General features: G+C 43.9%; 1 protein-coding gene across 6 annotated transcripts in view; it reads left to right on the forward strand.

Moving 5' to 3' along the window:
- The first annotated feature begins 1277 nt into the window (after positions 1 to 1277).
- POT1 (protection of telomeres 1) overlaps positions 1278 to 15062 on the forward strand; it is a 190923-nt gene continuing 177138 nt past the window's right edge. For 3 of the 6 annotated variants that reach the window (XM_090042161.1, XM_090042162.1, XM_090042158.1), the window contains exon 1: positions 1278 to 1407. In XM_090042161.1, the coding sequence (XP_089898287.1) occupies positions 1335 to 1407 (73 nt within the window). In that variant the 5' untranslated portion in view covers positions 1278 to 1334. The other 3 variants (XM_090042163.1, XM_090042159.1, XM_090042160.1) reach the window with 3 other exon arrangements.

Here is a 15062-nt window from a genome sequence, read left to right on the forward strand (position 1 = left end):
AGCTTATCCACATCCTTCTTTAAGTGTGGTGCCCAGAACTGGGCACAGTACTCTAGCTGAGACCTCACCAACACTGAATAGAGAGAGAGGAGCACCTCCCTGGATCTATTGGCCACACATCAGCTGATGCACACCAGAACTTTATTTGCCCTTCTGGCAGCCTCGTCGCACTGTTGGCTCATATCCATCTTCCAGTCGATTGTGACCCTCAGGTCTTGTTCAGATGCTGTGCCAGCCAGTGGACCACCACCCATCGTATAGTTGTGGTGAGGGGTCTTCCTACCCAGGTGAAGGACCTTGCACTTCTCCCTGTTAAACTTCATCTGATTTTGTTCTGCCCATAGATCCAGTCTGTTAAGGTCATCCTGGATCTCTGCCCTTTCCTCTGGTGTGCCCGCATTTCCCCACAGCTTAGTATCGCCTGGGAACTTAATCACTGAGCTTTCTACCCCCTCATCCAAGTTGTTAATGAACGTATAGACATGCCATGTTTTGCGTCAGTTCCCCAGCTTGAAAAAGTAGCCCTTTGGCAGCTGCTTCCCCTTCCGCTTTCTAATGTGGTTAAGCAGGGTATAACTGCTATAAAATTGGACAGCTATATGGAGAGGTAGTGAGCCGGCTTAGTCTCAAGTCTGGCAGAAGACAAGGTGGAGTCTGATTCAGTTAGTCTAGCTCTACCGTGCCTCCTGACTGTAGTACAACGCAGTGGACTAACCACGGAGTTGAAACAATGCCTCCACAGAGACAGACCGTAGGTCCAGGCTCCCCAGGATATGACACTGCAGCCTGCGCATGCTGAGCCCTGTCCGGCAGCAGCAAAGAGGGCAGGGCTGGGGAAAGGGGGCAGCGAGCGTTACCCCAAAATTCTATGTGACACCATCGTGGGCATCACCAAGTTGGCTGGCTGCCCCCTGGCTCGCCATGCATGGTGGCATGAAGTGCCTCCATCCTGCTCTGCCAGGAGACCCGAAGGTGTTGAAGGTCTTCCTGGGGAGCGTGACCCACGAACGTGCAGACCAGGTGCCAGACCATCGCCACCGTGGACGTGGGCTACCCCCTGACGTGGCAGCGTGGCCTCTTGGACCAAACCCCTCAGAGCAGAAGGGGCTGGGTATGGCCCTCTTCCTGGCAGCCCCCAGTATTGAAGGCGCAGGCAACCGCGCGGCAGTCAGAGCCTAAGCCCCCCTCCCCTCCCTCCTTCCAGCAGACACGGGCCCGCCCCCAGCACGTGTCAGCACGCCCCGCCCCCTCCGGCCACAGGCGAGGAAAGGGTTCGGCTCGTGGCTTCAGCTGTGACTACGGCGCATGCTCGGTGGGCAGCGTGGCCACGGCGCATGCTCGGGGTATGGCGGGGCCTGCGCAGTGAGGCCGGCGGAGCGCGCGCGCTGCGAGTTGGAGCCGCGGCAGGTACCCGCGCGCCCTCCCCTGCGGGTGCTGCGCGGGCGGGCTGAGCCGGGAGGGGTCGCAGGGCCGCGCCTCCAGCACCACCGCCCGCCGCGTGTGTGATGTGACGCTACCTCGGTGGCCACGGAGGCACGCATTTGGCCCGTGGGTAGTGGGGAAGCGGTGGCCATTCATACAGCCCCCCCACCCCCTGCCAGATTCCCAGACCTCAAGCGCTGTGGGGCCGGGCCATGCCCCTATTTCTCTTTTGAGACTAGGCCTTGCCCCTCTTCCTCTTGGGGGCGGGGGGGGTGAGTCATGCCCTTCTGCCCTCTCCCACGGGGCCTGCAGGGCCAGTTATGCCTCCTTCTCTCCCTCCCCCCATCTCTTCCCACTCCCTCCTGCTCGGGGCAGCGTCCCCCCTGCTCTCCCCTGTGTGGCTAGATGGGAACCACCATCCATCTGCCCCTGGATGGACCAGTCACTGCCCATGCAGCCTGCTGGTGAAAAAAGTTGAGAACCACTGACTTAGCACATCCGTCTTTGTCTTAATGATGCATTTTCTGGATGAAAATACTAGATGTCAATGTGATTTGCACTTCCTCCTGTTTTTTCCTATTCTCATCAGCAGGGTAAAGTCATCCATCCTACTCTCCTCCCAACTGCTGTGAGCAAGTTTCTCTTCTCTTATGCTCTTTATCTAGTGTTAGCATTGTGTGCCCCCCCCATGACACAATTGCTGGTGTTGGACACTAAATGGTCCGTGGTACTTTGTGTATGAGCAGGAGTCTGCCCTAGCGTCCTGCCCAGGTGTACTTGCTGATGTTCCCTTTGCCGTTGGATCAGTGCCCTTCTGTTCAGGCTAGCTGTATTTTGTAGGAGCTATTTGGACAGAAAACGTGGAAATGCTTTTGAATGAATGAGAAACTTCACATCAGTTAATGTGAACATATAATATAGCCACTCCTGTGTTCCTTTCCGGCAGTGCAGTTGATGGTTAACAAGCAGTTGGTGCAAGGCACTGTTTCTCACATATTTTATGAGGAATATAGGAGATGTGTTAGGGTCCCAGAGGACTTACTTTTTCTGAATAAGAAAGTCCTACGGTCTGTGGTTAGAAGATGTGAGCTTGCAGCTCTGTGGGGGAAGCATACTAAGTTTTTGTAGTCATTAAGGGACTAAGGTACTTTGTCCTTGAATCAGTCATTGTGCTCTCTACTCTTCTGTTTTATCTGACTGATGTGGAGCTATTAAGGGATTCTGACAGAGACTGAGAATGGAGGAGTATACATAGCAGACACTAAAGCAAAATATCTGTGGCACATTTTTATATTTTCTTTTAAGATATATCTTATGAGCACAGCTAATGGCGGGGGGTGGGGGGGGCTGGGAAGGGGTGGGGAGAGGCTAAAATTGTGCCTTGCTGCCAGTGCAGGGGGAGTCTGCAAAATAATAATCCTGAACCTGTAGGCCCTGCAGCCAACAACATATGTCCTAATGTGCAATTGTTATAGTACACATATAGGGCACATGTTGATATTTGATAAAAACTTGTTCCTATGTGAGAATACTTTCTTATACTGAGCTTTTGCTACCTAATAGTCTTGCACTGAAACCTTTAAATGTATGTGTGTGTGTATATATATGTGTGCGTGTGTATATTTTTATATATATCCTTATACTACACTAATTGTGCAAGATTTAGCTTTTTATGCTTTTGAAAAAGCATGGACAAGCAGTAATGAATTGTCTTGATAAACGTAATATAGTTATTTTTCTTACTTAACTGATTTTTCTTTTTTCCCATTTGTCGTACTTGTACTATGCCTGCTTTCTGGTATACAGCAATATTGATTGTGTCCATGAAGTAGTAAGCTGCAGCCTGCTAATGAAGTTGAGTAAATATGCACTGGAGAATAATAACAAATAATATGAGAGTTTATTTCTAGTATATCTTTCCCCAAATGCTAAGATGTTGTTTTAATAGGTGTAAAATAGATGTAATCAATTTTATTGTAAAAGCATTTCAGAAGTGTAGCAAATAAAGTTCAAAAGGGTAGTGCCACAAAAAATGTTTTATTGCTGAAATACTGTCGAACTTCCAGTACTTGGGTGCCAGCATCCAAAATAGTTATCCTGAGAACTCTCACTGAGCCACTGCCTAACCCAAGAGTCATCAACGTTCCCTTTGTGTTTAAAGGTCTACATCTGGGTGTTCCTGCACTCTCTGTCCTGGTGATGCTGAGCTTCTAATGTATTCCTAACCCATATTGATATCCATCAATTGTGTGGTCCTTTGGTCCTTCCCCTATCTTGTCAGGGGAAGCCTGATCCATGAGGCATGCTCCAAGCAGAAGGCAAGGTAGGCAGAAGGCAAAGTTGCGCTATTAGACTAAATCAGACATGCATACAGTTTCATCAGCAACAGCTTACTTCATCACATGCTATGGAGGGACTGCAGGGAGTAGAGCTTCCAAATAGAAAGGAGTGATTTGAACACAAAAGGTAGGTAAGGGGAGGCCTTATGACTGGGCTCTGTCTAAAGAACAGAGAGGGGAAGAAGTGTCTCTTTTTTTTTTTTTAAATATCCCATACTGATTAAAACAGTCATTCAGAATGTGAAAGACCTGAGTGTAGTTTCCTGCTGTCTCAAGCCTACATCTCTTGCCTGTTGAGAGGATGACTTGGCAACCACGCTGGAGGCTATTCTGTGTTGAGGGTACTCTTACTGTGGGAGCTGTTTCAGGTTCCTTAAGAAGAAATGGCATTTCAATAGGTCAGAAAGGCAGTCATGCTCACAGTCTCCCTAGTGGTTACATGGTGAGAACAGAAACCTGGTTTAGAATCCTGCTTCAAGGAATAAAAGTATTTTATCCAGTGGCTTTAATTTTAAAAGCTTAGTATCATAGCACTTAGGGCTGGAAGGGACCTAAACACATCATCAGGTCCGAACCCTTGCCCCAGGCAGGAACCCCAGCCAAATATCTGTCCAGCCTCCTCTTGAAGACCCCCAAGGTAGGAGAGAGCACCACCTCACTTGGGAGCACATTCCAGAGCCTGGCAGCCCTAACCGTAAAGTAATGTTTCCTGATGTCCAGCCTGAACCTTCTCTCTAACAATTTGTGGCCATATTCCTAGTTCCCCTGGGTGGTGCCCGGGGGAAACAGAGCTTTCACCAATTCCCGCTTGTCTTCCCTGATGAGTTTGTAAATAGCCACCAGATCCCCTTCTCTTGTGGACGCTGAATAAGTTTAAGCCTTTTAGCCTCTCTTTGTAGGGCCTACCCTGCTGTTTCTTGACCATGTGAGTGGCCTTCCTCTGGTCCCTCTCAATGTTAGCCCCATCCCTCTTGAAGTGCGGTGCCCAGAACTGGATGCAGTATTCCAACTGCGGCCTGACCAATGCCACACAGAGGGGAAGGATCACTTCCCTGGGACCTGCTTGTGATGCATCTGTAGATGCATGACAAGGTGCGGTTAGCCTTACTGGCTGCTGCTTCGCATTGGTAGCTCATGCTTATCCTGGAGTCAAACAATGATTCCAAGATCTCTTTCTGCCACCATTTTGACAAGAAGGGTGTTCCCCAGCCTATAGGTGTGTTGCTGGATCCTTCTCCCTAGATGCGCAGTACCTTGCACTTGTCTGTGTTAAATTCCAGCTTATTCTCATCCACCCACCTCTGTAACCTGTCTAGATCTAGCTGGATTCTGTGCCTCCCCTCTAGTGTCCCTACCTCGCCCCACAACTTGGTGTCATCAGCGAATTTGGACAGTGTGCATTCCATACCCACATCCAGATTGCTGATAAAGATGTTGAACAGTACAGGCCCCAGGACTGAGCCCTGGGGGACTCCACTGTCTACATCCCTCCAGGTCAAAAACAACCCGTCCACCACCACTCTCTGGGTGCGACCGTCTGCCAATTTGTCACCCATCTGACTGTGTAGGCATCAGTGCCACAGTTACAGTCAAGTTTTTTTAAGAGCGTGTGGTGGGAAACCATGTCAAAGGCCTTCTTAAAGTCCAGGAAGATAACATCTACCCCAACACCCTCATCCAGGGTCTTTGTGATCTGATCATAAAAAGAAACTAGGTTAATCAGGCAGGACCTGCCTTCAGTGAACCCATGTTGGTTGCCCCTGAGTATTATCTCCCCTGCTGGGCCCTTGGAGATGTGCTCCTTGATAATTTTCTCAAAGGTCTTCCCAAGGACCTGAGGTAAGACTGACTGGCCTGTAATTGCTGAGGTCCTCTTTTCTCCCCTTCTTGTAAATGGGGACCATGTTGGCCCTTCTCCAATCCTCTGGTACCTGGCCAGTGCCCCATGAGCACTCATAGAGCTGTTCCAGGGGGCCTGGTATGACCCCTGTCAATTCCCTCAGCACCCTCAGGTGAAGAGCATCTGGACCTACTGATTTAAACATGTCCAGCCCCTCCAAAAGTTCCCTAACTGGGTCGTCCCTGACCCTAGGCATGGTAGTGCCTCTCTCTCCTTGGTCTGTCCTCAGTTCTAGTGGGAGAGATGTCCTGATTCTTGTTCAGGAATATGGAGGCAAAGAATTTGTTAAAGAGGTCAGCTTTTTTGTTTGCCACAATCACCAGATTGCCAAGCCTATCCTGTAAGGGCCCCATGTTACCCTCTTCTTACTTCCTATGTATTTGAAAAAGGACTTTTTATTATCCTTAATTCTGGTTGCTAGCCCTAGCTGCTCCATCTCTGCCTTAGCCTTCCTAACAGCCTCCCTGCAGTCCTGAGCAATGGAGGTGTGATAGCCCCTTGCTTCCACTGTTTGTACACCTCCTTTTTTGCCCTCGGGCATCTCTGGATGCCTTTGGGGAGTCATGGGGTTTTCTTAGCACTTCTGCCCCCCTTGGTGTGCATTGGGACTGACTCCCTTTTAGCTCGGAGGATCGTCTCCTTGAGGAACAACCACCCGTCTTGGACTCTGATCTCATTGAAGCTCTGAGACCCCAGTTCCTCTCCTACTAATCTTCTTAGCTTACAGAATTCAGCCCTCCTGAAGTCGAGGACCTCTGCCTTGCTGCTTGCTTTCACCACCCTGCGCTGGATAGTAAATTCCAGCAGGTGATGATCACTGTCGCCCAGGTGGTCGAGTACCCACAGATGACCCACCAGGTTGTCGTCCGTGGCAAGGACGAAGTCCAGCAAAGCATTTCTTCTGGTGGGACTATGCACCTCTTGGGTTAGGTGGAGGTCCTGTATCCTGGCTAGGAACCTATGTGAGTGGTTGGGCCTGGCTGACTGCTCCTCCCAGCAGATGTTTGGGTAGTTTAGGTCACCCATGACAACCATATCCATTGACTTTACTGCCTCCGTGAGCTGACCAGCTCGTCCCACTGGTGAGGCGGTCTGTAGTAGACGCCCACTATCAAGTCCCTTTCCCCATGCCCCCCTTGCATAAGCTTGTGAGTGGCTTCGTGTTCAAGGCCCTTTATATGTGATTATCATTTTTTTTAATAGCCTTATACATAGAAAGAAATGGGGCCCAGGTCTTAAATCAGGGGCGAGGTCTCTTATCACTCCTTTCCTAGGCATTTCCTGTTGGGCAGCTGAGGCAACTCTGATCAACTTCCTGATCTGGTGTAGATTCCTTGTGAGACTCAAGTCCTTTTGTGAATTACCCAGAGGCTTGGTATAGAAAATTTTTAGAGTATTTTTTTTATTCCTTACTTTTTAAGGAAAATACCATACTTTGTATTCCCACAGTTCAAAATGTGGTGTAGTGTGTTGAAGAATAACTAAATTATAACAGGTGTACAGTTACTTAGGACAAAATTAATTGAAAAAAACATTTTACCCATCAACCGTGTAATTTTCAATATGTATTCTGTCATTTCTTGGCATAAGTAACTTTTTAAGTAATTATGACCATTAGCTTTTTCAAGAAAAGAGAGTAAACAGGATGTGACAAATTGCAAATAAAAATGAAAAGCTAGAAGTGTTATTTGTATCAAAGTTATATGCCTTTTAAAAACAAATTTCAACTATTCCAATTATCTGTGGAATAGTAAAAAGAAATAATAAAAAAATTCTAAAATCTTAATAATTAATAACACTTGATTTTATGCTTCCATTACAAAACAAAATGAAAAAATACTCCAGAGGCAAACTTACTAGACCGGATTTTACTCTGTACTTAATCCTCCTCCTTTGCCACAAATTGTTGTCTGCATGCAGTACATGACCATTCTACTTGCTTTGCCTTTTCCTTTGCTTATAAGTATTAGAATTAGCTAGTGAGTCATGTGCACATGTCCGGTATGGTCCTAATCATGGGCTGGTCCAGGATTTTGAAAAAAGGGAGATGGTATGGCACATCTTCACATAAAACAGGCAGGGGAGATTTGCAACTTATGGACTAACCAAAGTGTGTGTGTGTATCTAATGCACACTTTTCACAAGTTGGAAAAGAAACTAGTTTTACTAATATGCTATATTACCCTGTTAAAGATCAAAACAATATACATTTATTGGAATGTGCACTAATTTGTTAGATAATAAGTTTAAAAAACACAACAAACTATTTTTTGACTTCTTGCCTAATGTTAAACTAGTGCTCTAGTCATAGTTAAATGTATGTCTCTTATTCAGATTTGTAGAACAAAATCTAGCTTTCCTGAGCATGTGGACAGTGCCTGAGTATTTTGCGCTCAGCCATTTCTACACCAGAGTTAATATTGCCACACCTGAGTTAAGGTTTTTAGCTACAGCTAAAAGTAGTTTGCAGGGCTGTGAAGTAGAAAAGAGATATTGTTAGGAATGTCTAACAGACAACACAACTGCAGAAAAAAGGACTGTTTGAATAGTGGAATGTTGGAATAGTTTAATTTCAAGACCATCTAAATGCACACAGGGTCATTAACGCATGTGAAGTGAAGACAGATTAGCCACATTAAGGTAGATTATTCGAGGATCCTGGTTATCTCGGTTTAAAAATATCAAGTTCTTTGATTAAAAATCCCCAAATCTGTGTTTTTCCATGATTAAAATGAAACACCACTACAGTATAACCTCATAAATCTGGATGCCAAAAATTCAGAATTATCAAAAATCTGGCACTTCCCCTATGACTGAACTCAGTGGTAAAAGGCCACCTCCATATCTGTGTTTTGATGAAATTTAACAGTTTTAAAGATGTGGCTAAACTCTAGGATTTACTAAGTCTTTAGGTCCTGGTGAAGAGTCTGTGGGCTAGGAGCTGCTTTCTCCTCTGGACACATTGCACAAGGAGTTTCTTGCCCTTATTTTTGGATATGAAGAAGGGGACAGCCTGTGAGCTGCAGTCTCTGAACTGCCATAGAGATATTTGGCATTTCGGTTCCATTGTGCTAGTTTCTGTAGAGAAGTATGAATACCAGACTTGCTGCAACCAGTCACTCTAGATTTGGGAACCCAGCACTGTGTCAGATTACACTTAGAAGGTTATTGTAGATGGGAGGGCTAGGTATTGCATCCTGACTTCCTATCCAAGAAGCTTCTGGGAGCTTTGGTTGCTTGGTAGCTATGAAAATCAGGCTATGTGTGTTTTTATGTTTGGAAGTTTCAGTTTTTTGTGAATCGGTAGTCTAAGCTCCTGTGCTCTAGTGGTGTGTATTACCCGGGCTTAGTTGGCTAACATTGTATTTTCTGTAACCTAGTTGCATTCCCCTCCTCATCCCCATCCCTCTTATGTGAGTCCCTTGCTCGGGTGATTTGTATTTCTGTACTGGCTTTGTCATCTTGCTGGATTCATAACTCTTAACATCTACTAATAAAATTCAATTTGTTTATCAGATATTGCAGGAATATAACAATTTATAAGCAATTCAGTATCAAGGCCGTATGCCAAATTTAGAGCTTGGGTTGATATCCAGAACAAAACGTTACTGTCCATATATCCTGTAGGTAAATTAACTTCTTCCTCTTGTAAGTGTGCAGATTCCTTCCCCCCCCCCCATTTGACTAGTTGTTGGATCAATTTAGCTGATTTAAGTTTGACATGTTTTACTTGGCTGTTTCTGAGTAAAATGCATGCAAGCTCAGTTGTGAAGGTGATCTAATGAAAAGCAGGTATTTTCAAATAAAACTTATTTTGGTCCTTAAATTCTCTTCTAGTAGCTGTTTTAATTCCTGATGGATGAAATCATGATAAGCAGGCTACTAATACCAGTTTCTTGGCACATCTAGGTAAAATTATTCAGACACAAATGTCCTTTTGGAGTTCATTGTAAGGTTTAGTTTTGATTTTGTCGTAGTGGTAAATAGTATTGTATAATATAAAGTATTGATATATACAAGGACTGGTAAATATTTCATTTATTGCATCAAACAGGCATTACCAGGTAAGTGTATAATAGCAGTGATTTACTTAGCAAGTCTCCTTGTCTGTATGGGGAAATAACCTGGAATAGCTATTGCACTATAGCTATTTCACGTTAGATCCTTCCTGAAGTAGAATGAGTTAAACTGCAAAAGACACCATTAGTGAAGAATACAAATATCTATGTCGCGAGTTAGTGGAGGATCATTATTGCACTTTGAATGTGCGCTCTAGCTTAGCTTTCAATACTTGATTCTGTAGGCAAGTACTAAGTTTATCATTTCATCATGAATTTGTTCATCTGTGCCCCCAGCATTGTGCCATATTTTTGTAGGTAACAAAATCTTTTGAAAAGTAGTAAATCCTTTTAGATCCAAACTTGTTTTAAACAATGCTTTCAGTTTAGTTGAGGCAGTCAAGACCTTCAAATGTGGGTACATTAGCAGATTTTTCATATCAAAATACCTTGTTTTAAACTATTCCATTTTCCCATTCCTGCCAAGAGCTGTAGTACTGTGTTTAAAATTGCTACTGTATTTTTTTTTTAACTGTTGCTTGTTTTGATTTTTCAAATACTCTCTGTGTTGGCTTAACTCTGCCCCCATTGAAATTTAGTGGGAAATCTTATAGAGGCATCAAGTAGTTACATCAACAAACACTAAGGACTTTAAAAAAAAATCTCATCCCGAAACAACAAAAATCAGTTTAAAATGTATTACTTTTGGCCTCTTCAGGATTATGTTCACAGTTTAGGATAAACATGAAAAAGAAGAATAATGAGGAAGACCATTTCTTTGACTAGTGACTTGTATTCTTTGCTAGAAGTTTACATCATCTTACATAATTCAAACTTATTCTTATAGTGTCCTATTTCATCACATTAAGTATCAAACCTGAATGTACGATTTCCATCTGTTTCAGGAAAATAAGTGGTTTTAAATGGGTTGTATCTTTACTGTAAGCTAAGTGGATAGTTTCTGTTCTTGTCAAAATGCTGTTTTATATTTTTACCTATACAAATGCTAGTGAAAAGCCAAAGTAATGAGGCCTAATAGTTATTTGGTATAGCTTTAATTTATTATTATAAACAAGCTGTAACAAGGAGGATGAAAAATACTTATGGCCTGGTTTTGCTTGCTGTTATGGAAAACTCTTCTAGGAAATGGTAATGTGTCCTCTGGCAGTCTTAGAATTCTAGAGGCTTATAGAAAGATTCTGTTGTATTCTAATAGTATCTTATACTGGTCTGTGGGGAGGGGAAGTAGGGAGAAAGGAGCTGCAGACAGAAAATGGCAGGAAGCCCTGGCATCCTGAAGCATGGGAGGTGGGGAGGGGCTGGGAAGATTTTTTTTCAATGGAGCATTGCGCCCCCTCCCTCACTGCCTCCTGGCTGAGGGGTTCAGATGGCAATCCATCAATCTCTGGGAGGGGCAGGACTTCTAAGACCCTCTGCCAGGGGTGGGGAGGGGGGAGGCACCATGATCTGCCACAAAAATGGTGACCAACACTGCTGAACTGCAAAACTGAGAGGCAGCTGCCCTGAATTTAGCAGGTCCCTGCTTATAATTCGGAATTTCTTTAGAATGCCATTAGTTTAATTGCTTTCACAGTTGATTAGACCTTTATGCAAGGCATCAGGGTTTCTTTCTTTCGTAAGCTTTCTTTTGCTTGTGCCCTTGATCACCAGCAGATAACTGCCAACCCACAATAATCTGGGGAACAATTTTCAGGGGGGTTTTTTTTCCAGTGAAAAAGTCAAGTCAGTACCTCTGCTTTCTTTAGAGTTGATATGAGTAGACTTGTTTAAGAGAGCATCTCCCTCTCCCTTTCAAAATCCATCTTGTAGTAGAGATGATATCTTTTATTAGACTAACAAGTCCTGGTTGCCTTTTCAATTCCTAGCACTCATGGTTGTGTATCACTTCAGTGATCTTTTTGTTTTTAGATTTGTTTTAGACAAGCTCCACTGGAGTGGCGTGGGGCCAGCCTACAGACCAGATCTCATGGATGGGGTCCTTCTTCAGGCCTGCTCCAGCATGGAGTCAATGCAACCGATATGGCTGCAGAGCAACCCTGTGTACCAGTTACACATGCTAGTCTGCCCTACGTGCTGGATCTAGCCACAGTTCAACTTCACCTGCCAACCTGAGCCCATCTGCCAGATCTGGCTGCAGCTTGACCCCACATGCAAGCTCAGCTTCTTGCAAGCTCAACTCCTTTGATGCATAGGGCTGAGCCAGCATGTGCAGTTGCTCTGCAGCTGGGTCTGGTACACAGGGTTAGTCTACGGCTGCATCCCATCTGCCAACAATTGCACAGGTATTACACGTCTGATATGCCAACGATTACATTACTAGTCATGGATTTAGTTATTGCTTTTTAAATTTCAAATGGACTATATTTTAAAGCATCTTTTGGACTTTTTTTCCTCCTTGACATAGCTTTTATTGAAATTAAAAAAAGAATGCCATCATGTCCCAGTGTACATGAAAAAGCATCCTTTTATTGGCTAAATATTACATTTAATAAAAGTGTGCAGAGCTAAGCATTTCAAGGATTTGACTGCAAAGGTCAAACTTCTAAGGAGATTTCATTTCATTGTGTCATTAACAGATGTTGTTCTGAAATGTTATCTTTTCATTTTTACTGTATAAATTACTGGTAGAATTATATTTGAAGTAAATTCTTTTTCTACTGCATAATTTTTCTTTTTCCAAGAAACTTTTTAAAAAAAAAATCTTTGTATGAAACTCTCCATAGCAGAATGCTGCAAGGGTTTGAGTGTGGAGTTCTAAGGGAGATCAATGTGTACACTGTATTTTCACGCATATAACCTGAGCCCTGTAGACCCGCTGAAGAAAATTGGGGTGCACATTATATGTATGGAAAAATGCTCCCCACAGGTCTTAAAATTTGGTGATAGTTTAGGGTGGAGACCTGGGTCCTTGGCCTCATAGCCCTGGCAGGTGGGGGCTCCCTCTGGCAGGACTGGGGGGGCCAAGGCCTGTGGGTGGGGGGCAAGGGACACATGAGCAGAGCTGTGGGGCTGTAGTGGAGGGAAAGAGGGACACCATCAGGGTTGTTGGGGGATATAGTGGCGGGGGGGGAAAGGGGCACCATGAGGGTCAAAATCACCTGTCAAAATCAGACGGTCCTGAACCTGGCTTTCCATACCTCAGAAAATTGCTCTAGCCATCATACTAGGGATTATTATAGGGTCTTTGTCCCTCTTTCCTGCACCTGTGTGAAAATTTCAAGATGTCTCAATTTTATTTGTGAGAACTATTTTTCACCCAGCCCTACTTAACATGGCAGTTCTCCAAAAAGCTGTGGCTAGAAGACACAACACAGCTGTAAAGAAAGTTAAGAATTTCTTATGGCGAATAAATGGTCATATGCAGGATCTTGACATTATAACAGGGCATATAGGCATAGTCTCTGTTTCTTTGGTGAACAGGTCATATTTGCAGAAAAACCTCCTTTATCAGTTGTCATTGTTTATTGCATAGTGGCACATCAGTGAAGTGCAAACTAAGTTTTTTGATAAATTAAAGTAAGATTAAAAATCTGCATTTGTTGTAGGCATCACATCTTGCTAAATACCCATTGGCACTTCTTTCTTAGGTCAGGACAAGTCAACTACAAGTTTATCAGATATCTGAAGGTGTCTCACCAGTAATAAGGAACCTCTTTTAGAATGGTTAAAACAAAAATTCCTTTTGATCCTTTTAAATGGAGGTTTATATATGTATGACCTCTGCAGTTTTTCATAATTCAGTTGTTTCAAAAAGAAACATTTTTACGATATAAGAAGCCATAATGTTGCAGCAATTATTTGTTCACTTGGACGCAGCGTTATTCAGCTTAATAATAATGGTGTATTACTACCTTGTAATTTTTTTTTCTTTCTTATAAGGATCTCCTCCTAGCTACCACAAGCACATAGGGCACCTATACACGTCAGCGAGGCTGCTATGACACATTGTAATTACAACGCATCAGAGCAGACTTGATTAACTGAGTCTGCTGGAGTGTAGTAATTACCACATTCCAGCGGACTTCAGTGTCACGCGCATCAGTGTCCCCACACTGAAAAATGGCAGCAGGGGCACTTTAACTAAAGCTTGTTCAACAAGCTTTAGTTAAAGCACCCCTACTGCCATCTTTCAGCATGGGAATGCTGATGCACATGATGTTCTAGGTGCTTTAATTAGAGTGCCTCTCTAATTAAAGCACCTATCCACCTCCTGGAGCATATGTATAAATTCCCATAGTGGCTCATGAAGGAATAATAGAATGGGGAAGAAGTATTTATGCCTACAGAACTCATGGTATATTTTTATTTTCTGTGGTATGATGTCCCTTATCATTGCAGACTACTGCCTACGTTCCTAAACATTTTATTAAAAATATTTAAAAAATAACATTTCAATAGACGAACACCTTGCTGGGGTCGTTTGGCCCCAGTACTTTTTCCTGCTGTGGCAGGGGGTTTGGACTTGATGACCTGCTCAGGTCCCTTCCGACCCTACCAACTATAACTATGAATACCAGGCAAACTTAGAATATGCCAAAATATGCAGTATTCATCTGTTGTACTGTACATATGCATTACAGTACATTCTTTAATTATATTGTGTTTTATTTTTTGCTCCCTATCCCCCCTCTCCCACCTGAGGATCCCTGGTTCTGTCACTGCACAGAATTTACCTTGCCCAGTCTGAATGTATAGTTATTCCCTACATTTTATGGACTGACTACATGTAGTCCTGGTGTTAACCTTGCACTGGTTTAGCACTCGGATTTAGAGTACATTGATATTTGGAGCACACATAGCTAGCAATTGTTGTGTAGCTGCCTTGGTATGTGCTTTCACAGGGTTTCATAGAATCATAGGACTGGGAGGGACCTGTAAGATCATCAAGTCTGGTCCCCTGCTGTGGGCAGGAAATTGTTGGGCTCAGACAAGCTCAACAAGGTGCCTATCCAGCATCATCTTGAACACCTCCAAGAGAGTGACTGCACCACCTCTGCTGGAAGTGTGTTCCAGATTCTGGTGACCCATATAGAGAAAAAGTTATTTCTTATGTCCAGCCTGAATTTACCCTCTGTTAGTTTATGCCCATTGGTCTTCATCCTCCCTTGAGGTGCCTTCCTGAAGAGTTGCTCCCCTAGTTCTTGGTGCTTACCCTGACGTACTTGTAGGTAACTATTAAGTTGCCTCTCAGTCTTCTCTTACTCAAACTGAATAGGCCCAGTTCCCAGAACATGTTGTCATAGGGCCTATCTTCCATGCCTTTGACCGTTCTTTGTACCCTCTCAAGCTTATCCACATCCTTTTTGAAGTGAAGTGCCCAGA

The sequence above is a fragment of the Crocodylus siamensis genome, chromosome 4, assembly GCF_052110815.1.
Source record: "Crocodylus siamensis isolate JL-2025a chromosome 4, ASM5211081v1, whole genome shotgun sequence".
NCBI classification, from domain to species: Eukaryota; Metazoa; Chordata; order Crocodylia; family Crocodylidae; genus Crocodylus; species Crocodylus siamensis.